Here is a 26,902-nt window from a genome sequence, read left to right as displayed (position 1 = left end):
TACATTGAGAACAAACATTTGCAGAAGATCCAGAGAACTCAGAGCATTTACTTCAATTTCTCTGATAATTCACTGCTCGCCCCCACCCACCCCCCCCCCCCCCCCCCAAAAAAAAAAAACAGATCAACTGTCCAGATCCAAAAAGCAGTTCTGCAAATAACGGATTTGAATTCTTTTTACTGATTTTAGTTGAAAAAGAAAATAGTTTGACAAATTCATGTTAGGCGACAGAACAGAGAATTGGTACAAGAAAATTTTTAAAAACGGTGAAGACCTTACGTTGTCATACACTCTGTTTGTGTAACCTTAACACTCATATTAAGATTTAAATTTTTTTAAAAAAAGGGATAACTCCCCCAGTATACAGTTCAGTGGATGCATCATATTTGCAGCCCTCAACGCGCGTGCCATATTATCATATACCGATTATTGATCTAATGACGCTTTTTTGCATAACTATTTAGGGGGGATTGATGCATAACTATTTAGCGAAGGGGTCACCATTTAATAATGAATCAAATCTCGCTGACTATTGAATATTGATTTCTTTTTGGCGATAAATATCATTTGGAAAATACCAATATCATCACGAACCCGCAATGAGCTCCCTCGAACTCACATACAGTGGACCCTAGCAAATTAAAATGCTTCAGCAGAGGACGGGTCCAGGTTCGGCGTCATGTTTTCAGAAAATATGTCCATTGTAGTTCTTCATCCGTTACGTAGTTCATCTAATTTTGTCCAGATAATTTTTCAAGGATACGCTAGTCAAGGTACCAAGGTTCTGTGGTATCACGCCGTTTGATTGCAAACATTTATAACATTTAGATACAACAGATAATGACTTTTTGTGGCCTTAGATTTGATTCGCACTGATCTTAAAAGTTTCACAGAGTGTCGAGGTGAAGTGCGTCGAGAGTCTTCGATGTTCAGATTGAAGCCTTAAAGTGAGACAAGCCACCAAGGTGATTGAACGGTTCGATGAAGGTCTGGTAAAAGTACAAATCAAATACAACCTCAATGTGACTATTTTTTAAAAACTTGCTTCTTGCTAACGTCAAATTTGTTTTTGAGAAACTTAAATTTGTAAAAAATTAAACTTAGAGCAACTACCATTTATAATTAATCCGTACGTAATTATTGGTTGGGCGTATGTTTTGTATAACTTCATCAACTGTTGCCTATCGAAAACATTAAGTGCAGATAAAAAGAAAAAAATCAATTTATCAAACTTTTTACTAAAATAAATTTAGTTTGCTCAGCGTCATGCCAAAAACAAAATTTTCCAACAACAATAATGGCTAAAAAGTTCAGAGTGTGTTAATGTAGCGTGATCAACGAGAAATGCTGTTTTTGAAAATTTCAATTTACGAGGTAAGTCAGTTACAAGTCAAGGCTATCAAAGTTTTTGAAAAATTATTTTTGAAATTTAAAATATAGCTTCACCGGATAATTTTTTCCATTGGGTCCCTAATGAAGTTTGTAATAGCATGTATTGTATGACGATAAAATTTTCCTCGCTGAAATCCAAACTGTTTTTGAATTAAATCTTATGTCTAGTTGTAAAACCATTACCGTTCTTTCTTGTGAAAATAATTTTCTCAAGAACTTTACCAATGGCTGGCAAAAAGTTTGTTGGTCGATAGTGCTTAATATATGTGAACCGCTTTTGCAAGTTTTAGGCTAATAGGAGAAACATCTAAATCATCATTCATTGACAACGTTAGCATTAGGAACGCTCATGACTGGGGCTGCTCACTTAAAAATTTTGTTACTAATGCCATCATAATCCGTAAAATTTTTGCTTTGAGGAATTTAAATTACTTTGAAAACTTCTTTTGTAATGGTCTCAGGTAGAATACAAGTTTATTCGAGATCATGAAAATCGAAGTCACATTCCCCTGATTTTGTGCAATCGTCTGTGCAACAGAAGTGAAGAAATTGTTAAAAATAGTTTACGTTTTCCACATTCCCATTTTTGCTTGAAATTTCTGGAGCTATTGAAAATTTTGAAAAAAAAATCTTCATCATTTGAACATTTTTGTTAGTTCTTGATTTTTTTTTCTTTGCATCGCGACTTCCTGTTGTCAAAAAATTCCTCAATTCAACAAATTTTTGTCTGTTTTTGTCGCTGAGATGAGGCATCATAGGTTTCCTTTGTGAACTTTTCTTTTTGAGCTACTTCTGCAACTCGGAATTCATCCAAATTTTTCCTTTGGAATGCAATTGCATTGGAAAAAATCGATGGAAGCTTTTCAATACTATTGCTGAAACTTCTGTGACCGTTGTAATAATACCGCAAAGTATAATATTCTCAATTTCGTAGTTAATAAGATACAGAAGTTTTTGCAAAGTATAAGCATCACATTTACCAAAATCCCTAAAGGCTCTTGGCGAATTTTAGTCAACTGGCATTTGATTTAGACTCTCAAAAACGGAATGGTCAGTGATTGAGACTTCTACTGTAGTTATACCTTAATGATTTTTTGCGATACATAGTGATCATGACCAAGGCAGGTTGAGTTATTTCTCGACATACGCGTGGGACTGTAATTATTTACATTAAGAACAAACGATTGTATAAGATCTATATAACTATCTAGTCCCTTGCTATTTTTCACAGTATCGAAATTAAAATCACCAAACATGCAATTCCCCCTTGGATCTTTCTAAATCACTCAGAAAGACTGAGAATTATTTTTAAAAACGATCAATTGGATATTACACCGCTTTGGGCTTCCATTTCCAAATGGCAGGAATAGTAGACCCCTTAATTCTTATGGTTGTGTGAGTACCACTAGTGGATAGTTAAAAGAACAGCTGTTGTGTGGGCTGATTAGGCTCTTACGTAATTTTGACGCAGCTGAGATTTGCCAAAGATATATTGAGGACATGCTGCAACAATTATGTTTTTTTTTGATAGATTATGATTGATGTCTTCGGGGCAGCATTTATCACTTGCCTGTTTGAAATGAGGATTGAAGTGTATTAATGGAGAAAATAACACATAGGGCCATTTGGAGACTAAAGCGTTCTGTTGCCGCAAGATTAAAAAAAAAACCTAATTTTATCGTAGGGCTTGGCTATGCCTCTGCAGCCCCTAGAACTTTTTATGAATCTATCACAACCAAACATGAGACCATTTTTCCCCAAAAACTAACCATTTTTTCAATTACTTACGATAATGTTTGAAACCTATCTTAAAGCATAAGGAATTATCTTAGTGAGGTACAAAGCTATCAACCCAGCAGAACAGAGATTAAAACGTAGAATGGTCGGTGATTGCTTTTGGTTAGATTAAAACGACGAATGCTTTCAAGTTCTTTTTCTTCCATATCGTCAGTATATTCGATTTCAATAATCAGATATCCACGGTATGTTTGGTTTTAAACGAAAGAATACGTCGAAATTATCGGTCTAAATTTTTTTAAAAAATGATACGAAAAGTTGTTTTTGTAAGATCATATTAAAAAAAAACAAGAAAAAACAAACAGGGTGCCACTACTAGCTTGATTTGTCAGTATATGGGGAGCATGGTTTACCACTTTTGTATATGGGTAGATTTAGATTCAGTTCAATTCCCCCTAAAGGATCCAAACCCGATGGGTAGACAAAGTATTCGAGCTTCAACACTTTTGACTCCAAGAATACTTTTATTTCTCTTCTAAATTGCATTGGATTGAGAAGTGTGAATATCAAGCGAGACTGTAGCAAAACAAAAGTGCATTAGTTGTTTCTTAAATTGCCTTTGCTTTGTCTCCTGAATTTAAACTAATAGTTGGCGCACTACCTCTGATTTTACAGAATTCGATCCAGTATTTAACAAGATGGAGTCAGCATTCGAAACGTATCGCAAAATTCTTCAGTACAAAATTATGATTCCAGTTCCTATCAATGTTCGACATGTCTTACACATTTATTAGACAAAAAGGTAAACAAAAAAGTCAATTTTTTAATGAGGCTTGTCAACAAGCTAAGAACAAAAATTTTCCGCATCTCCTGAATTCATTTTCTAACAAAACTACACTAGAAGTTGTAAGCGCTAATATTGCTCTTGACTTTTCACTGCATCAAGCAAGTAACTAGAAGTTTTTTCAGGAGCAATTCAATTCAAACAAACATACCAACAATTTCCTACGTTTAAAACTGAACATTCTGGCGCCTTATTCAATTCTAAAACCTATCACTCCAAATTTTTTTTACATCTAAAACTCATAATACTGAAGAAAACCGTTATTGTGAAGCTTTTTGCATTTCAAACAGAACAAACAAATTGAGTATCGTGTCTCATTCTTTCTAGTGGTCAGTAGTCGCATCTCATTTTCATCATTGAAAATTAAAACTCACTATTTAGCGTTGAACATTTTTTGTCATTCACAACGAGAAAACAAATTAAAAGAATTGGAAATTTATTACTAGTAGAAAAAAAACTACCAAGAATCTATTTATCAATGGATTCTTATTTTTTTTAAGAGAATGTCAATTTTTAACAGAACAATGTTTCACACTTCCTACAGACGTTTACCTAACGTTGCTTTGAGGCATCCATCAGATAATGGAAACCTGCTGCGGTGGTTGCTATCAAAAACCAATGAATGATGTTGCAGCATAGATCTGAAACTGATGCTAAACACTGAAAAGAGAGAAAAATGTAGTGATAGTCACAGAAATGAACATCATATAGTAGTGTTTTAACTGTGATAGCAGAGCTAGATGATAGAGTGGCTATACTATAGTGCAGACAATTCATGCTCTGCTAGACCATATAAACGATGTTAGAGAGGCACGTGAGTCTCTCGCGACACAACCCTTGAATGAGCTCAGTCCCCACATGGACAAAGCATTATCCTCTGGTTTATTTGGCGTGCATTCCTCTAAAAGTCAGCAGACTAAATACCCGAAGAGGCGTCGGTAAAAGTGGCGGTGCACCTCATGACGCTAATATGTTCCCGCGAAAAATTTATTGGCAGTATTTTTTTCTTTCAAACCTCTAAATTTTCCAGTAATTTTTATAGTGCAACCTAAACTTTTGCTCAATATTCTTCGGATATTAGCACTTTGCATTTGTACAGTTTTTGGGCATGCAAAATTTCACAGACACGAGAAGTAGTTCGAAATTTATTTGAAAGCATTTACAAAATCTATCCAGTTAAAGATCCCACGACAATTTAAAACTTGATTAGACTAGAGTGTATATGATAAGACTATGGTCCTCTCTGAACAGATCAATCTAGACAATACCGAGCTTTGATCAGATCAATCCAGGCCAAAACACAATCTTTGTTTTTACTGATCCAGACCACAACTACCTGTGCCCGCTGTTTCGATTACCACTATTTAGGTTGACGTGAATTCGAGCTCTTCTCCATACTCTTCTCCAAACTCTTCTCCTACAGTTGTATTTAGCGAGAAAAGTTTTGAGTCAAATTTGGTTAAACACCTCAAACTGAGTATTCATATTCATTGTGAATATGAATACGCACGCTATGAAACAGTCGCTCGTTATGAAACAGTATCAAAAGCTCAAAAGCTTTATAAACCTAAAACATTACCAAAATTGCTTAAAAAGATTAAAGATCTTCAACAGCAGATAAATTCTTTGAAGTTATTATCAAACAAAAACAAAATTAATTTATCATTTTCCAATTATCGACCGAGGAGGGCAATTACACCTGATGTACATCAGTCATCAGATGATGAATGTGTAAGTGAGATGAGTTCAGCAACAGACCAGCAGCAGACCACAAAAAGGTTATGATACCTAAAAAAAAACTGTAGTTGAGCAAAAAAAATCGATTTCGCACAAAAATTATCGAAACTAGGTCACGAAATTTTGTTCTGGGTACATCAAGAATCAAACACTTGGACGCAAAACGATTAGGAGGCCTGGATACAGAGGTTCGTTTTTATCCAGGTTCTACTCCTGGCGAGTTGACTAAAATTTGCGCTGATTATCCCAAAAACAAAAAGAATACTGTTACACTTGTGGCAGGTTTCAGCGACAGCAACAAAATGGAGAACGATATCAATTAAAAATGAATTAAATTGATCTCAATTTCGATAGAAAAATTACAACCAACGAAACATATAGTGCCTCTAACCATTTCAACGCCAATTTTTCACAATTCATTGAAAAATTAATGCAATAAAGTTGGCATTTTGAGAAGCTCGGTGTCCTTTTAACTCAAAGTATTGTCAATTCTGTGCCCTTATATAAACATATATATTACCTTTTTTACACTTATAAACTCTTTTATATGATCAGATGTTCTTTGTCGCATTTTTTGCGTCAGATCGCATTCACTTATCCATAGCTGGTTACAAGGTTTTGGCAAATTTTCTCCTTTGTTATATTCATGCATTCTCCACGAAAGCTCTGCAGACTTACACTTAGAGGCTGTCAGATTTTTTGTTGTCTTGCGCTTTAATGATATTTCGTATTGTTTCTTTTAAATTGCAATTAAGTGTTTCGAACAGCACTCATATTACATATTTATGTCTTGTGCACTGTAACAGATAATAAGAGTATAATGTGTCTCAAAGAGAGAAACGAAACATTGATAAGTTTTACCTCTTTTCATGCAACTTGGTAAAAAAACTCATTTGAACGTTTGCAACATCTTTGCTGCTGCAATCTAAGATTAAGAGTTTTACTATTACTAGTTTTATCGGGGGATATTGAGAAAAATCCATGCCTCGTTAGTAACCAAGCTCGTTAGTAACCATGCCTCGTTAGTAATGTTAAACAGACAGAAGATCCATTGAAGTTCGCAAAATTGAATTGCAGGAGTCTAAACCGCAAACGCGGAGATCTAAAAACTTTACTAAGAGTTTTGGGCATTATACAATCATAAGTTTGACCGAGACCTGGCTTTCCTCGGTAAATGATACCAAACTGTGGGAAATAGACAGTGAAAAATTGTTTCCAGAGGCGGTGGTGTCACGCTAATTGTGCCTAAATGTCTTAAACCGAATGATTTGAAAATGAACACCAATTCGAAGCCCTGTTTTTAGAAATCTGCGTTGCAAATATTAAACTAATCGTTGGCATAGTCTACAATCCACAAAAACATTTAAGTTCTGATTTTTTGGATGAATTAGTATTCAAAATTGACAAAATTTTTACCATGGGTTGTAAATTTGTCCTGACGGGCGATTTCAATATTAATAATCTGTATAAGAACGAACAGTCTTCTTTAGATACAATTCTAACGCCATATATCTGGCAACCATGTAATCAATTTGTACCAATACACAAAAATTTACTTCATTAATAGATTATATTACAGACGATACATCAGACCAACAACGAACCAAAAAATTCAAAATCTGATTAAAAACCGATCATGTTGCAACGATACTTTTTTCTAACTTTAGAATGAAGCTCAAGAAATTGCCCGCCACGAAGTTACTTTTTGATTAAAAAAATACTACTCGAAGGAAAATATTTGTGCAACTTTGAGGTCCATGAACGGGGAGCAATTACATAGCCTTGACAATACTTATCATAAACTAGACTACTTCAACAGCATAATGACTCTTGCATTTAAAAAAGCGCCAATGGAAACCGTTTTCATAAGAAATGATTTTAAAAAATTTAAAGCTTCAAAGCGACAGTTTGGTAAAGGTTTTATTCGAACTATCCACTTCCTCAATTAAAAAAATGGAAAATTTTGAATACCATGAGAAAATCCATCAAGATATCAGAAAGAAAATTTGCCTTTAAGATTCTTCCGGTAATTAGGTGTCAGAAAGTTTTAAAATGAAAATTTATTGAATTGTAATATTTCCAGGTTAAGTGACTTCTTTAAACAAACACGGTGGCAGCAGCAAGTTTTAAGAATTTTTCCATTTTAAGAAATCTTTCAATAGATTGCAACTAGTAAGCGCGCATTTCAGTTTCTAGTACGTGCTCAGTTTCGGTTCCAATTCATTACAGAAATCGAGCTAAAAAACTAAATTCTTTAAATAGTCAAAAACCAATGGGACCCTAAAGTATAGCTCCATAGGCTATAAAAGGCGGTTGTGATTGATTTGTAGGACACTTGACGAACGTCATTAACAGTTTCCTCAGTGAGAAAATTCCCAGCAAACTTAAAACCGCATATGTTACTCCTCTGTTCAAAAAAGATTATCCTGATAACACTGAAAACTTTAGCACTATCTCAATGACGCAATTCAGAAACAATTTTTGGTTTTAAAAACAACTATGTAACAATTGACGCTCTTTTGTTTCGCACCGAATCGTTTCGACTGGCTATTGACAAAAACAAGATCATCACAGCTGCTCTTCTTGATTTATCAAAAGCTTTTGATTCCATCAAGCATACCATTTGGAAAGAAAAGTTGGTTTCCACGAAATTAATTGACAATGCTGTTGAATTACTGACTGATTTCATAAAAGATCGTAAACAACAAAGCATTGTTAACAACGTCAAATCCGACTGGATCCAACTTTATCAAAGGTGTGTGCCTTAAATATACCGAAGTAACTGTTAAGTTGTTCAGTACGCAGACGACGCTTTACTTTTCAGAAAATAAGGATTTGAAGCAATGCTTACAAAATCTTGAAGAATCTCGCAAATTAGCTGATCAATACTTCAATATACATTCAGTAAACCTTAATGCTGAAAAAAACTTGATTAATTGTAATTACAACGAAAAATAAAAACACCAACAGGGAGTCAATTAAAGTTGGCGATAATATAAATGAATCCAAAAAATCAGTCAAATTTGTAGGCATCATGATCGAGAGTCATTTAAATTTCCAAGAAGAAGTAAAGAAAACTCTTAATAGAATGGCATGCGGAATTAAAACCATTGCTGCAATACAAAAACTGTTTGACATGCAGACTCGCTTACTTCTAATACAATCACTAGTTTTTAGCCATCTGCATTTTTTTCAGTACTTCTATCATGAATAAGTCAAAAACCGTTATTTTCACTTATTGGGCTTTAAGGACCATTACATATCGGAAAAATTATGAACCTTCGAGAGATTTGAAACTAAAATTTGAAATATGACCAACAACTCAATTTTTGAATTATAAAAAGACCCTCCATATGTGGAAATTATTTAGCTGTCAACTACCAGCATCTAGGAAAATTAAGTATCTAACCTTCGAAGTAACCAGAAACAAACGGACAAACAGCTACTTCTGCAAACTGGTACCAAAAACTAAATACATGCAGAGCTGTTGTTTTAATACAACTGTTCACTTATATAACACGACCTTCAAAAATTTCGGTGATGAGAAAAAAAATTCCTACTTGATGCAAAAAACATCAAAAAATCAAAAAAAAATTTGCGAAACGTACAAAGTGGCAAAAGCAATTGTTTCTTGGCGCGATGTGCGCTTCCTTTGATCCTTCTCTAGTGCATTACCTAATTAATTAATACTTTCTGTTGTTGAACCACCTGTTTTGTTATCTATGAAGCTATTATTTTTTATATTTCTCTACACTACCATTGATGATGTCACCTCTTGCCATTGTGTTTTGGATAAATAAAGTGTTACTTTTTCTTTTTTAATAGACCATTTTTCGTTCCTATGACCATATTATACGGCTTCTAAACAGGCGAAATCACCAGTTGTCGCTTATCGCATCAATTCAAAATAACACGTTGCAAATGTCAAATTCAAACTAAATTATTTCCAAATACCATTATATTCTATCCTCTTAACTTTAATTCGCGCATGTACAGATATAATGATTGAGTATTGGTGACATGGGATGTCTTTTATAGTATTTGTTGTGTGATTGTTGCCTAGCAACAGCAGTGGTCTCCCCCTACAGAAGCCATGCTGTTTATCTCTGCTGCCTCGTGTTGCACCTGGTGGGCAAACCCATTCATCTCAGCCACTAAATTGTCTATTTGGGTCTTGTGGAATTCCATCTGCAAAAACACAAAACTCAATCTATGCTCACCATCTAGCATTACTTCGCGAAAGTGTAAATTACCAATTTTGGTGTTGTTTTGACTTTTTTCGACAAGTGACACAACTTCACTACAAGTTTTCATAAGTATACGTTAGTGAACAAATCTGACAAAAAAAAACGATGAAATAACTAGACATTTTGCGAACAAATATCATTGCAAGGTTGTTTAACTTGTATCAGTAAATTTTTAATTTCAACCAAGAAAGTTTTGCTACTTACCTCTCGCCACTTTTCACATAGAAACCGTGACAAGACAAGAGCAAGCGCAGTGGCGCTGTGTTAGGCCACTATTTCGGATTTACTCATATTCAACTGTTGTTAAAAATTAACTGAACGGATAAGTTAGGCGACTGTTTTCATCAAACATAACTTTTTTAAACAAAAATATTTCTTTTTAATATTAATATACGATTATGAAGATAGTGAACCGATAGTTTTGTTAATTGATAATGAGATGAAAAGGAGAGTTAGCCCATCACTGTGTGATGAATTAATCAAGTGGTGTATGTATGTATGTATGTATGTATGTATGTATGTATGTATGTATGTATGTATGCATGTATGTATGTATGTATGTATGTATGTATGTATGTACCTGTGACAGGTGTTGTTTCATGGCACAGAAGTGTGCCTCCATCTCCATCCTGTGTTGTTCCATCTGAATTCTGTGCTGCTCCATCTGTTGTTTGTTGTGCTCAGCTTCACACCTCAAAGTACACCACATTTATGTCCACAAAATTGCACCAGAAATGATGCTCGTGTGGCTGGTGAGGGAGGAGGCGAAGGGGTGGGGGTTAATGGTGTCCAGGGCAAAGTTGCGCGATCCAAGCCAGCTCTGATCAGGCCGACTTGGGATAGAGTCCGGAAGCTCATCCAAAGTCTGGATGTAGTCTGATCAGAGCAGAGCCCAGAGTCTATACTGCTGTTATGGCCTGGACAGTTGGAACAAAGCCCTTTTGAGAAACTGTAAGGTCTGATCACAATCCTGTCCAGAGTCTGGATAGTCTGATCAGAACCATAGAAGTAAGAAATAAAAAAAATCAAGCTGCAGTTTTAATGGCATATTTTCTTGTGGAGAACAATGAACGTTACTTTTTATATGTCGTTCAACTGAACAACGCAAAACCATTAAGTCTTTTCTGGTCTTGATGGCAGTCAATGAATATACAGTTAGTATTGTTCAAATTTGTCGCAAGTGAACCCAATGAGGCCGGGTCAGTCTTCGTTTAAAATTACTTAAAATCAGAACAAAAAAAGCAGCTTGAAGAGCAAAATCAGTTGAAAAAACCCGAATGGACAGAAGAGATGAAGCTCTAATAGAGATCAAGCATGATCATAAATGATTTTGCCCGAGCCAGAATCAAATCACAACTTGAGGGAGTGAGAGTTTGATCTTAATCTTCTAACTACAATTGAAGCGTGTTAGCGTTGCCATTATTTAGGGTTATGGGGGATTTAAGATTTTGGTGCTTTGAAAAATTATTTTTCAACTGTCCTTTCCTATCAAAAAATTTATTTTTAGGAGTTAATAAAGAAACAAGAGAATGTCAGATTATAGTTGTTTCTGAACACGGTAGAAACTCGCAAGTTAAAAAGAACGAGCTAAAGAGGAGACATAATTATGAAGGAGTGCCGAGAATATGAACCAAGCTAATTTCAAACACACGTGAATTAAATGGTCTACCGAAAGCAGAAAGCAATTTTAATCAGTCGCATTCTTATCATAGCGTTTTATGGTTTTGATGGGTCAAATCATACAATATTTTGTGCCGGAAGTGTAACTGACCAAAATCAATTTCGAACCAAGACCTTTTCAAGAGACTGATAATTGGCATGCTGTTTATTGCGCAGTTTTCCTCTTCTCGTATCTGCTCTGTTAAAGAGTGAAGGCAAATTTTTTAAATAAAAAACGAATCATTTCAATTTGAGGCCCCAGAAACTTATTCACCCCCTAATAAGCACGCGTTTCATTACATTGTAAATCATTATGTAAAATTTTTAAACGTTTCGTTGGAGGAGCGCTAATAATATGCGCGCCCAGTAGGCTGGGGGCTCAAACAGAAACGATCCGAAAAATACCAGTTACCCTCATATTAGAGTAGTGAGCAAATTTTTTGTAGTACTAGCTAATAACGACCCAAACGAAACTGTCCAAAAAATTTAGCCCGAAGAAAATTTATTGGAATCCTTATAGATACATCAAAACCCGCAAAGAGCATCGCGACAAAAATGGCGGAAAAACAAGGAAATTGAGAAAATTTTAAGAAAGTAGCAATTTCTTTTGACTGAGATACTTCTGCGGAGAGAGCACTGTAGCAAATAGATAACTGGAAATTAATCTTTTAATTTATAGCTCAAAATTTACTACCCTTTTTCATTGAGCAGAAATTTAGCAATTTCAAGGCAGAAACATTTAAATTTGCCAAGAACAAAAATATATGAAATTAATTTAAGATTTTTTGAATCACAAACACAAAAATTTTACATTATTTGCAGCATAACACTAATTTTACTCGTTATCTTGGCACTCCTCTCATTCTATTAGTGTTGTTCATCACTCATTAGCGTTCTTTCTCTATTCCTATCTTTTAGTTATTGCAGAAAAAGTAGTTGCTCTATTACATTTTACATCAAATTTTTAAATTGAGGTAAGTACAACCAGACAGCAAGAAAAGCAAAAAAGTTCACAATTCATTGTTTTCAAAAATTAGTCATTAGTTTTCCAATATGAAAAAGAAACTAGAAAACTTGTTTAACAAGTCAGGACAGCGTCAGCAACATTTTCAAGAATGTATCGTCGTCAATACCTGAAGACCAGAAAGAAGCTATTTTTCTATTTCTTACGTAAAAACGTGCTATGTACTAACGCAAACTATAACTGGGGGACTAAAAACACTGGGGGTGAATACAACTGACCCTGATTTAATTGAATAACCTACCTTCCCAGAAAACTCTTTTAAGTATTTGTAATTTTAATAAAGTATCCTTACACCCTATCGTCAAAATTTAGCGGGCATAACGTATAGCCCTTTCCCCGATTCATTATATTTACCATAACGGGAGCAAAAACGAGAGGGATATATCCTCATTATTCGGTCCGCCGTACTTAAGCTAAGTGTGACTTAGGAAGAACTGGTTTTATTTATTGGCCCAAAAAGTAAATTGAAGTCTCAATTCAAAACGAACTTCAGTTCTTCTGCGTTTTTATCTTACTCCCCAGCTTAGTTGGTGTACACTATTTGCACCAGAAGATGCGCGGGCTAACCAAGTTCAAATTAGTCAACAGATGAGGTCCCTTGACGTCAGTGTCAGTGATAGCTGCCAACGATGTAGAATTACTTGATTAAACTTGTCCAAAAAAATTAGCCCGAAGAAAATTTATTGGAATGCTTATAGATACATCAAAACCCGCAAATATCATCGCGACAAAAATGCCGGAAAAACACAGAAAATGAGAAAATTTTTAGAAATTAGCAATATCTTTTGACTGAGATACTTCTGCGGAGAGAGCACTGTAGCGAATAGATAACTGGAAATTAATCTTTTAATTTATTGCTCAAAATTTACTACGCTTTTTCATTGAGCACAAATTTAGCAATTTCAAGGCAGAAACATTTAAATTTGTCAAGAACAAAAATATATGAAATTAATTTCACATTTTTTGAATCACAAACACAAAAATTTTAGATTATTTGCAGCATAACACTAATCTTACCCGTTATCTTGGCACTCCTCTCATTCTATTAGTGTTGTTTATCACTCATTAGCGTTCTTTCTCTATTCCTATCTTTTAATTATTGCAGAAAGTGTAGTTGCTCTATTACATTTTACATTAGATTTTAAAATTGAGGGAAGTGCAACCAGACAGCAAATAAACAAAAAAGTTCATAATTCAATGTTTTCAAAAATTAGTCATTACTTTTCCAATGTGAAAAAGAAACTAGAAAACTTGTTTAAACAAATCAGGACAGCGTCAGCAACACTTTCAAGAATATATCGTCGTCAATACCTGAAGACCAGAAAGAAGCTATTTTTCTATTTTTTATGTAAAAACGTGCTATGTACTAACGCAAACTATAACTGGGGGACTAAAAACACTGAGGGTGAGTACAACTGACCCTGATTTAGTTGAATAACCTTCCATCCCAGAAAACTCTTTTAAGTATTTGTAATTTTAATAAAGTATCCTTACACCCTATCGTCAAAATTTAGCGGGCATAACGTATAGCCCTTTCCCCGATTCATTATATTTACCATAACGGGAGCAAAAACGAGAGGGATATATCCTCATTATTCGGTCCGCCGTACTTAAGCTAAGTGTGACTTAGGAAGAACTGGTTTCATTTATTGGCCCAAAAAGTAAATTGAAGTCTCAATTCAAAACGAACTTCAGTTCTTCTGCGTTTTTATCTTACTCCCCAGCTTAGTTGGTGTACACTATTTGCACCAGAAGATGCGCGGGCTAACCAAGTTCAAATTAGTCAACAGATGAAGTCCCTTGACGTCAGTGTCAGTGATAGCTGCCAACGATGTAGAATTACTTGATTACACTTGTTTACGGGAAAAGGATTTTGGACACGCGCACGATTTCGTACGTTTTTTTCCAGCCGGGGAACAATTATTATAACTTATAGGCTGTTCGAAAGAGCAAAATATGCAGTTTAATTAAAAAATATTGCCACCGTGGTCTCTGGACTTTAAATAAAGGCCCGAAAAAATCATAGCTCATTGTTGTTATATGGAACCCCCAGCTTAGAGGTGCATAATATTTGCACCCTCAGACGCACGTTCCAAATTTTTACATTGATTTACTGTTTACTGTAACGTGCTCTGTAACGGGAGGGGGAGCATAGCATACTAACATACTGGGCGGCACAAACGGAGAAGATCCAATTTTCCAAATGTTCTGCAAACTTGGTTTACTTTGTCTACGCAGTTGAAAACTGCGTAGACTTTGTCAACTGTTTGCTGCTTTTTCTGCGCAGATGCAGAAAGGGCTAATTCATATCAGAAAGGGGTAGCACTAGTCCAAAAAGCCTTTACAGTTTATTTCCAATTAAAATGCATCTTATTTGCACACCATGAGCCCGTGCAAATATTTTTCAGGATCTATCCTGTTCCGATCACACACAGTTTAGTGGGCAAATAACTTTTACACCCACAGGCGCAACAAATGCTATATTTTTACATAATAGTAACGTGCTATTTTACATAATTTAACTAGAGGTCATGAAAACGGGACGGGGGCAACACAATAGATCCTTCTAACAATGATTGTTGGAGCTGAGCTTAAGGAATAACAAAATTGCGTAGGACGAAAACTATTACTGTGTTCTATTTTTATCCCGATTATCCATCCCCTTAGCGAGGAAACTGTGTATAGCAAATCAGAAACAGCCACGTATGCCACGTCAGCACAAAAATTGTTAAAAAACTGAACAAAAATAAGAACTCACAATCTCAATGTCTTGTCAGCCTAGCAACTCTAGCTAGCAAATATACTCAGCAATAAAATTGTTGAAATAATATAGTCTTGAGCAGTATATTTGTTACTGTGTCTTGCTAAAACCAAACCCTTGAGCAGTATATTTGTTAAATTTATACTGTCTTGATAACAAAAATTTGCCTTGAGCAATATTCTATCAAATATTGTGTCTTGTATCGAAAACGTCTCGAGCAGTGAATTCAATTTTCTGTGTCCTGATTTCCAGTCTTCAACTCGTGAGTACTCTGCAAAAATCGCAACACACACACCCAGGATTAAGTTAGAAACCAATTTTTCATAACACTTCTTAGGCATATATTTTTGCCTTTGATTTGTTTTATCAAAACTATGGAACTGGTAAACATAAAGAGATCTCGTATTGTGTGATCTGTGGACCCAGTTCAATTGAGAAAAAGTCCAAAACTAAGTTAGTCAAATTAGTTAATGCAACGGTAAGTACAGCAGAACGGATATACAGTTACAAAAGCAAACTGCATAAACGAAGTATCCGGACAGATTTTGTAACCACTCAGAACGAACTGGGCGGTGTAAAACTTTCTTTGTGAAACACAAGGAGAGCAGCCGTTACATTTGGTCCGCCGACCCGGACAGTGGAATAAACTGCTGTCCAACCCAACAGTCGAAGTGACGAAGTCATCGACGAACGATAACAAAACTCAACGAGCAATTCATCAACGCAAAGCCAATTAGGCAAAGCAGATAGGAACGTTGAAAAGCATAACTCAATTAAAGCAAACAAACAAAGGAGCTGTAGAGATTCAAGCTTCAGTCCCGAAGTACACAAGAAGTGACTCCGTCACAGAGTCAAAGCGTTTCGGATCGACAGATCAACAACTTGCGAAACAACTGGATTGAGAAGCAGGAAGAAGGTTTTGAGCTCATTAAGAATCGAGATCGACCAAGCAAGCTCAAGACTCTTTATCAGCAGATACTGCAATTGGACGACAGCGTTCAAAAACTCGTGAATAAGAAAGCTGAGACTCTCCGAGACCCAGATATTTCTTTAAAACGCAAACTTGAGACAGAAAAATACTTTCAATATTTGACCGCAGAGTGGTTACCGTATATCCACGGAGAGACAAACATGTCAAGCCAGCAAAGCCAGTCAACTCTTCATGCCAATGAAGAGCAACCGCCTGCGAATAATGTGCATCGAATAGAACAAAATGTTGGAATTCCAGAGTTTAACCAAAACCATGATAGCACAAGCTATGCAACCACGAGTACGGTTACACGAATCGTGCAGACAATCAACCAGGATACAGAAAACGTTTCGGAAACATCTTCAGTGAAACGTCGGGTTGAAGAACGATTGAAGGAATTTGAAATTGAATCCGAAAGAAAGTTGCAAATCGAACGAGCACAATTTGATCGACAGAGGTTGGAGCTAGAAATGCAAATGAAAGAACTAGAGATGCAACATCAACTTCGGCAAAAGGAGCCAGACCTAGAGCGCCAATTGCAAAGAACAGCATTGGGGAAGGATGACTTACGTTCTCAATCGACTAAGGCGCGTGACAAGTCACCTTTCAATTGGACCCCAAAAAGAGTGGGCGAATTCGATGAACGACAAGCAAACACCAATTCGACCAAGAGCTCGCTTCGACGTCAGCCCTGAACGGAATAAGCATAGGCATTACCCATGTAACCCAACCTCTCGTGAACGCTCAGTAACTGCTGAAGAGCGGGATATATCGCCGATAGCTGGAAGGCACTACAACACTGGACATTCAAGCAGTAGTTTACCAAAATTGAGGTTAAAAAATTTTGACGGAAACCCGCTGGAGTGGCCTGAGTGGTCTAGCATGTTCATAGCAACAGTAGATAAACGCATGATTCCCGACTCAGAGAAAATGAGCCATTTGAAGACTCTGCTAACAGGCAAAGCAAAATCTGCAACCTCGGGAATGGGCTATTCTGGACAGTTTTACAGTGCTGCCTGGAACATTTTAGAAAGAAAATTTGGAAGACCGCATGTAAGTATAGATGCGCAGCTCGAGAGCCTACGAAAAGCTAATCAAGTGAAACCTAATGATTCAACCAGCCTAATTAATTTTTCTGTTATTGTATCTAACTTCGTGAACGTGGTCAAAGAGTACAAACATATTGGTGATTTGCAATCAAGTTCGACATTGTACATGGCAGTTGATAAGCTACCTCAAGTTCTTAAAGAAAAATGGTGGTTCTACCTCGATGACAAAGACGAGGACTGGCCTGATCTAAACATGTTTGAAAAATGGCTATCACGAATGGCATTCGTGCATGAAGGATTTTCATCGTTTAAAGGGGAACAGGAAGAAGAATACCGACACAACACAAATAGAGAAAAACGATTCTCGAAGACATCGAACTTCAGTGCAAGTTCAAACCTGCAAGAAACCAAGTAGACGCAAAACAACCCCTGTCCACTAGCGGATGGCACTCATAAAATATGGAACTGTCCAATATTTAAGAATATGAATGTCACCGATCGCTATGCAGCAGTGAGAAAAGAACGCTTATGTTATTGATGTCTGGGGAAAGGGCATGCAATCAAAGATTGTGAAGTCCACCCGTGCGGTATAAATGGATGTACCAAAAAGCACAACAGACTGCTAAACTCAGAAAACCAAATGGACGAGGGTAGTCACGCAGTTAACGTAAGCGCAGCAACAATCAACCAGAGTAACCAAGTTACTAGTTTTCTTCAAATAGTTCCGGTATCGGTTCAGAGTGGTGGTAACAGGTTGACTACCTACGCTTTCCTCGATAGTGGTTCAACAGTATCTTTCCTCGATCAAAGCGTTAAAGATCAACTACAAGTCAAAGGCACGGACGTTACCTTGAACATAGCTGGCATACATGGGACGCAAGATTTGAGGACAGAGAAGGTTCCTATCACAATAAAGGGACTACATTCAAAGGTGCATTCGATCGAAGCGTTTGCACACCCATCAATCTCGTTGGGAAACACGACATATGACTACAAGGAACTGAAGAACAACTTCAGACACCTGAATGTTCTCACTAACAGAACATTCAACCTGATGGAAGTAGGCATCATACTTGGACAAGATGCCTACGAAATTCAACGTCCAATGGACTATAAGATTGAGCCTTTCGCCGTCTTAACAGAATTAGGATGGGTAGTCAGTGGTCCCATGACAGGCAAGAAAAGTCAAAATGTTTGTCATTTCGCCTTCACAGAAGATGTGAAACTGGCAGAAAATATCCAATCATTCTGGGACGTCGAAACTTACGCTTCCAAAATAAATGTTCCAAGTCAATCAAAGAAAGAGCAACAAGCTTAGAAGTTTCTAGAGAGCACAACAGGCGAGCGGTACGAAGTGGGCTTGATCTGGAATGAACCAGAACCCAATCTTCCGAACAATTACAGCTCAGCCCTTGGTCAGCTCTACTCACTGGAACAAAGATTCCAACGAGACCCAAAGTTAAAAGAATTGTATCAACAGTCAATTGATACAGATGTTGAAAAGGGATTTGTGAAGATCCTTGGTAAATCGGAAGTCAAAGGCACTTTCGGAAGGGAATGGTAATTGCCACACCATCCAGTACTAAACCTCAACAAACCGGTTAAAGTTCGCCGTGTTTGCAACGCTGCAGCAAAATACAAGGACGTATGCCTAAATGACAAGCTGTTAGCCGGACCCGATCTACTACAAGGATTGATCGGAACAATATTCAGATTTCGAGAAGGACCAATTGCCCTAACCGCAGATATTGAATCAATGTTTCTGCAAGTGCAAGTTCCTGAACGGGATAAAAGCTGCTTGAGATTCCTGTGGCGATCAACAGTGAACGAACCTGTGCAAATTTACGAGTATCAGCGTCATGTTTTCGGAGCACAGAATTCACCAACATGTGCCAACTACGCTCTGAAGCGAGTAGCGATCGATAACGAGGACGAGTTCCCAATTGCAGCAAAAACAATCCAAAACAACTTCTACATGGACGATTTCATCAAGTCAGTCGAAACACCTGAAGAAGCAATCAAGGTTTTCAAACAACTGCAACCTCTTCTTTCAAAACATGGATTTGAACTGAAGAAGTGGATCACCAAAAGCGACGTGGTAACCAACGCAATCCCAGAGGACTTAAGATCATTCAGCAAAACAAAGCAGGTTGAAGTAGAACCCAGCCAGGAAGGGTCATCGGTGCTTGGGCTTCAGTGGTATGTTACCGATGATAGTCTACAGGTTTGTAGAGGTACAAGCAAAGAAGTTGAGACCCCAATCACCCAAAGGAAGATCTTATCTCTAGTTTCTTCAGTGTTTGATCCTCTCGGAGTGTTTGCACCATTCAGTGTCCATATGAGACGACTCCTGAAGAGCATCTGGACTAAAAATGGACAACATTGGGACAACTCAGTAGAACCTAACGAAGAAGAAGAGTTTCTGAAGTGGAAGGCGCAGCTTCCAGAAGTAGCAGAAACCAGCATTGATAGAAGATACTTCAGCACAGCCAAGGACAAATAGGAACTTCATGTGTTTGCCGACGCATCTGAAGACACAATGTGCGCTGTGGCATACCTACGATCAAAGCCCAAAGAATACTCAGCAGACTTAGCATTTGTAATCGGAAAGTGCCGAGTCGCACCGATGCGACACCTTTCCATACCACGCTTGGAGAACTATCAGCAGCAGTGATGGCGGTGAGACTTAAAGAACAGATAGTGAAGGAACATGAATCGAAGATTCACAGTTGCAACTTTTGGACAGACTCCACTAGTGTTCTGCAATGGATTCATAGCTCCCACCGTAAGCAACAGGTGTTTGTTGCATTGCAGAGTGGCTGAGATTTTGGATACAACTAATGTTTCACAGTGGAATCATGTGAGTGGTATTAACAATCCAGCTGACATCGGGACACGAGCGATCAATGTTGACGAACTTAAGAGAAGCGAATGGCTCACTGGGCCGACCTGGTTGAAGCAACGAGAGAACGAATGGCCTGAACAGTTGAATTTAACATTTGCTTCAGACGATCAAAACGACGAAATGGTCTTCTCAGCAAAGGTTGAAGAGAAGAAGCCGATGATTCAGTGGGAACGATTTAGCAGTTTCAATCGACTAGTAAATACAATGGCATACGTACAGCGCGTATTTATAAAACACAAACCAGCAACAAAAACACTAAGTGTTGAAGAAAGAGAGGGTGCAGAAGCAAGCATCTTCAGACTAATGCAGCGAGAACAGTTTGCTGAAGAGATGAAATCACTCAGGGCTGAAAAGGAAATTCCAAAAAACAGCAAAATCCTCCAGTTTTCACCATTCATTGACCAGCCAGGACTTATTCGTGCCCAGGGCAGAATAGGTAAAATTCAATTGAACTTCGAAACCAAGCATCCAATACTGTTACATTGGAAGCACCATGTAGTTGAATTGTTCTTGCAAAATGAACATAAGAATAATCATCACGAAGGTACTGAACATGTCAGAAACATAGTTCAGCAGAAATTCTGGACCCTAGGCATACGACATGCTTTGAGATCGATCAAAAACAACTGCATTGGATGTCGAAAAGGAAGAGCCCAAACAAAGGCACCAGTAAAGGCAGATCTACCTGAAGAACGATTAGTCGCATCAACAGTATTTTCGAATGTGGGCGTAGACTATTTCGGACCATTCACAGTAAAGATTGGTCGAAGAAACGAAAAGCGTTGGTGCTGTCTATTCACATGCCTTACTGTACGTGCGGTACATATAGAGATTGTACCAAAACTAGACCCTGATTGTTGTCTGAACGCAATTATGCGATTCATTGCACGAAGAGGCAAACCGGTCAAAATGATTAGCGATAACGGGACAAATTTCGTTGGAGCTGAAAAAGAACTGGCAGAGTATATAGCAGCATGGAACAAGGTGGGAATTGAAGAACATCTGATTCAACAAGGTATCAGATGGAAGTTCAACCCACCTGCAGCACCACACTTGGGAGGAGTGTGGGAAAGACTGGTTAGGAGTTGCAAGAAGGCAATGTACGCAATGCTGGGCAATCGATCAGTCACGGAGGATGTTCTGTCAACCACGATGTGTCTTGTTGAACAGACGCTGAATGCTAGACCGCTGACACAAGTCAGTTCTGATGCTACCGATTTAGAAGCCATTAATCCAAACCATTTCCTACTTGGCAACAAGAACCTTTGTTTACCGTATCTATCAGGTGCAGAGCAATTTGTTGATTATAGAAAGCTCTTCCGACGAACACAAGCTTACGCAGACCTCATCTGGGACAGATTCCGTAAAGAGTACTTGCCAACGTTGAATAGTCGAAAGAAGTGGCAGACCACAACGGACAGAAATCTTCAGCAGGGTGATCTTGTGTGGTTAGTGGAAGACAGTGACAAACGTGGATATTACGATCTGGGTCGAATAACCGAAACCTTTGAAGGGTTCGACGGAGTGATTCGATCAGCGAAAATCCGAACAAAGGACGGATACTACAAGAGGCCCGTAGTGAAGCTCGCTCCAGTACTACCAACTGACGATGATGTTTTCACGAAGGAAAACAGGGCCGGCGATGTTGGAGCTGAGCTTAAGGAATAACAAAATTGCGTAGGACGAAAACTATTACTGTGTTCTATTTTTATCCCGATTATTCATCCCCTTAGCGAGGAAACTGTGTATAGCAAATCAGAAACAGCCACGTATGCCACGTCAGCACAAAAATTGTTAACAAACTGAACACAAATAAGAACTCACAATCTCAATGTCTTATCAGCCTAGCAACTCGAGCTAGCAAATAAACTCAGCAATAAAAATGTAGAAATATTATAGTCTTGAGCAGTATATTTGTTACTGTGTCTTGCTAAAACCAAACCCTTGAGTAGTATACTTGTTAAATTTATACTGTGTCTTGATAACAAATTTGCCTTGAGCAATATTCTATCAAATATTGTGTCTTGTATCGAAAACGTCTCGAGCAGTGAATTCAACTTTCTGTGTCCTGATTTCCAGTCTTCAACTCGTGAGTACTCTGCGAAAATCGCAACACACACACACACCCAGGATTAAGTTAGAAACCAATTTTTCATAATACTTCTTAGGCATATATTTTTGCCTTTGATTTGTTTTATCAAAACTATGGAACTGGTAAACATAAAGAGATCTCGTATTGTGTGATCTGTGGACCCAGTTCAATTGAGAAAAAATCCAAAACTAAGTTAGTCAAAATAGTTAATGCAACGGTAAGTACAGCAGAACGGATATACAGTTACAAAAGCAAACTGCAAAAACGAAGTATTCGGACAGATTTTGTAACCACTCAGAGCGAACTGGGCGGTGTAAAACTTTCTCTGTGAAACACAAGGAGAGCAGCCGTTACAATGATTTACCATGTAATGATACCCGCTCTGTAATTGGGGATGCATAACTTAATGTGGGCACAAAAACGAAACAGATCCCTTTCAATACTTTGTCATTTGCAACATTTTTCGTTAATTTTAATTTTTTCCGCTTTACCTCCCCCCCCCCCCCAAACACACACACACACACAGACACACACACACACACACACACACACACACACACACACACACACACACCCTAAAAATGTCGAATGCAAAGTAAGCCGATAGGCAAGCAAGCCGACAGAAAAGAAAACCGAAATTTATGTAATAGTTATGTAATCTATCAGAAATAATACATTGTCAGCCGTTACAATCAATACTGCGCGTATAGTATTATAGTGCATAATGTATTCCAATGCACCAAAGAAACAAAAATGCGTCAATTTTTAGACATCTAGTGGGTACGGGCCTCAGCAGACCGCTGTCTATGGCCATGCCTCTCATCCGCTGTGGGATGTAATCCGGAAACAGCGGGCCGGTTATCGCACCGAAATCCGTGAGAAAATGGGCCATTTTTCAGTTAGATACACCTTTGCGGCCTTACTAGATTATGAGGATCTATTCTGTTTCGGCCCCCAGTGTTTTTTACTCCCCCTACTTACAAATTATATGTTGTTATATAGCACGGTACTATGTAAAGAATTAGCACGTGCTTCTGGGTGGCGTAAAAAATATAAGCCCACTAAGCTGGGGGGGGGGGGGGGAACAGAATAGATCCGATTATGACGATATTGAATGATGAGAACTAACTTATGATGGGCGAACTGTTTCTTGTGAGTTTCAAGCTGACACTTGAGTTTGTTGAAGCAAACTAGAGACACTTCAGAGCACATTTCTTCACACTTCAAACACTGTATCAATAACTCCGTTTTTCTATTCACAAGGAGAGGCTGGCTTTTTGGATCTTCACAATTCGCTTTCCAATTTACAACTTACTTGAAAGACATGCTTTTTAATACTTGAACCTGTTTCTTAAATTAAAAAAAACTTTTAAAAAAACGTAGATATTTTTATGAATGCTTCAGAAAATCAAGTTTTACCACACAAGAAGTTATCTCATTCATTTTCCTGAATGCTTAGATATAGCTCGCGACTTTGACGCGTAAATGTTACCCGGATTATTTTAAAAACTGGAGATTTTCCGGTGCCCCCCCCCCCCCGTAGTGCGTTATGCTCCCCCAGTTACATAGCACGTCTCATTAAATAGTAAATATTTATGTAAAAATATAGCACGTGCATCTGGGGGGTGCAAATAATATGCACCCACTAAGATGGGGGGCACTAACGGAAAAGATCCTAAAAACCAAACTTGACATCATATTAACTCGTACAGACGGAAACAATACTTCACACAACCAATGCCCAGAGGAAAGCACACCAGTTTTTTTGGATTCCAGACTCGTGAATTCACAAAAAACAGATGGTTAAAAATTTGGGATCTTTTCCATTTGTGCCCCCCCCCCCCCCCCAGCTTAGTGGGCGCATATTATTTGCACCCCCAGACGCACGTGCAATATTTTTACATAAAGATTTACTATGTAATGGCACGTGCTCTGTAATAACTGGGGGGCGCATAACGTACTGGGGGGGGGGGGCACCAACGGAAAAGATCCAAAATTTGATCTTATGTTTCGGCAAACCAGCAAGTGGGCATAACTTTTACGCCCCAGACGACCTTGCTATTTTTTTACATAATAAGTGCTATATAACCACACATAATTTGTAAGTGGGGGCACAAAAATACAAAACACTGGGGGACAGAATAGAACAGATGCAAATATTTCATGTTCGGGTCTTTCCCTTATAGCCCCCCCCCCCCCCCCCGCTTAGTGGTCAGATAATCTATAGCCCGCAATCATGGTTATTACACCATAATAGGAGGCCATAATTTCATGAGGGCTATAATGGGAAAGACCCTCATGTTCTCCAATAAATTGATTGTACATAAAATAAGGATCTTTTCCGTTTGTGCCCCCCCCCCCCAGTACGTTATGCTCCCCCCAGTTACAGAGCACGTGTCATTACATAGTAAATCATTATGTAAAAATTTTGCACGTGCCTCTGGGGGTTGCAAATAATATGCACCCACTAAGCTGGGGGGGGGGGGCACAAACGGAAAAGATCCTAAAATAATTTTAAAAATTCTTTAGTTTCCGTCTGAATTACTAAAAGATCCAAAAAGCTATGATCCGACTAACTGCTGAATATTACCGTTGAATGAGGCCTTGATCCAATGTATGTAATGGTGTACGTTGGTTGCACAAATTCTTTGTTTAAAGTGCTTTGTTCTGGTTGACTGTTTCGATTTTTGCAAATAAATTGACAGCAGTCTGTTGCATTCTGCACGTGCCCCGACAAGCAAAAAGCGCATGTGCTAAAAATTTCGGGGTCTTTCCCCTTACAGGCCCCCACCCCAACTTAGCGGTCAAATAACCTAAAGCCCCCAACCCCCCCCCCCCCCCCCCAACTCAGTAGTCAGATATAGTCAGATAACCTAAAGCCCCCCCCCCGCCCGAAATCTGGGAAAGACCCACATTTCGTGACTTTATCATTACATCCCCCCAGTATGGTTTAATCATGGTAATTGGGAAATTTGGGAGGAGCTGAAATAGGTTGCTAGGCTGAGGTGGTATAATAATGGGAAAGCCCCCACCCAAAAACTATGCTTCATGTATGACAGTATGTGAATCTTTAATACCCTTGACATCGTACCATTGGAAAGCGCATCCAATCTCTAACGGATTGAAACACGCCCCCACATTCCAAAAAATTCTTTTGGGGAGCACTGCTGCTCCTTTTTCGAGTCTTTGCCATCATAGCACCAAGCACCTCCCCCCCCCCCCCCCCCCGCTGCGATACTGTAACGTAGATTAACTGCCGCAAATATAGAACAATGGGGGCTAAAATAGGAAAGACCTTTTTTGTTGACCACTGCCACGTTTGCGTTTGATTCTTTTACTTGAGGTACCGCAATTGCAAACCAGAATGGTCACTCTGCGGTCGACTTTCTGCCATTTGAGACAATAGTCCTGCTAAGAATGCTCCTTAACTGGCGGCTATCGTAACGCCTTAATCCGCTGCATAACATACTAGGGGAGTACTAATAGAGATCTTGACGGTATCTAAATAAAAAAATATATTTTTTGCACCACTGAAAAAGAGCTCATTACTCTGGCATTAGTGGGTTTCATTTGAGTTTAGAGTAAAACACGTGGTCATTTCCTGCCTGCTTAATTTGATATGCTAACCAAAAAAATAAATTAATTGTATTATAGAACCCCTAGGGTAAGCTTAGTATAGTCAAAATATAGAGACCCCTAAGTACATCGATTGTCGCAGGGTTCCATAATTGACAAGAATTGTGCTTTACAACTGCTTTACAAGCATGACTCAAGTTGACACATTCGGGTTTTACTTTTCTGGTTACATAAAAGAATACATAAACGAACTAAAGACGAACCATTTTGCAAGGTAAACAAAACAATCAGCTGTCATTTTTTATTTTGTTTGGGTCACAATAAGTCCTGATAAATTTTGTATTAGAATTCTCATGTTTTTGTACATTCAAGTACTTCTCTAAAATTTTGCATTTTAGTTTACAACTCTCTGGAAAATGGAAAAAAAATCCAGACAAAACCATTTTCAGCGAACAGCAGACAGTGACAGGCATATTGGGCCATATTTGTTCCGAGCCCCACTTTGGTGGGGAGCGAAAAACTATATGGTCAAATGGGTTTTTTTGTTCAGTCAATTTTGGCCGATCGATATATTCATTGTAGAGAGTTGTGAGTGGTATCATTAGAAAGCATACGCACCCTAGAAAATTGAATTGAAAACATTTTTTCGAATTTCATTTTTTACATGGAGTTATCGAGGTTTAAAGTTTTGTTCATATTCAGCAGTTTTTATTCTTTTTTTTCCGTAATTTTTGCTAAATTTTGGCTCAGGTTTGCTAATTCAAAAAATTTTGAGATTTTTAACAGTTTTGTTAATTCCGTTACAAATCGAAGACCTTTGCTGAATGGTTTGATTGGAGTTTTTTCGGCAAAAAGTGTTGATAAACTTTTTGAGTTTTTTCATCAAAAATGTCACAAAAAATGCTTTTT

The 26,902-nt window shown here is 37.8% G+C and overlaps 1 protein-coding gene across 2 annotated transcripts; it reads right to left on the bottom strand.

Annotated features, from left to right (window-relative positions):
• Positions 1-9,618: 9,618 nt before the first annotated feature.
• Positions 9,619-25,144, bottom strand: LOC142340676 (uncharacterized). 2 transcript variants are annotated; one of them, XM_075391367.1, is made up of 4 exons: positions 24,995-25,144; positions 23,547-23,669; positions 10,538-10,649; positions 9,619-9,898 (listed from the first exon to the last, which is right to left on the bottom strand). In XM_075391367.1, the coding sequence occupies exons 2-4, from the start codon at positions 23,627-23,629 to the stop codon at positions 9,770-9,772; spliced, it is 324 nt and encodes a 107-aa protein (XP_075247482.1). In that variant the 5' UTR covers positions 23,630-23,669; positions 24,995-25,144; the 3' UTR covers positions 9,619-9,769. The 2 variants fall into 2 exon arrangements, with proteins under 2 accessions (XP_075247482.1, XP_075247483.1); XM_075391368.1 differs by having other exon boundaries at positions 25,008-25,140.
• Between the last annotated feature and the right edge of the window lie 1,758 nt (positions 25,145-26,902).

This window comes from Convolutriloba macropyga, chromosome 6 (assembly GCF_964194025.1).
Source record: "Convolutriloba macropyga chromosome 6, txConMacr16.3, whole genome shotgun sequence".
Taxonomy (NCBI): domain Eukaryota; kingdom Metazoa; phylum Xenacoelomorpha; order Acoela; family Convolutidae; genus Convolutriloba; species Convolutriloba macropyga.
This window is presented reverse-complemented; position numbering and strand designations above follow the sequence as displayed.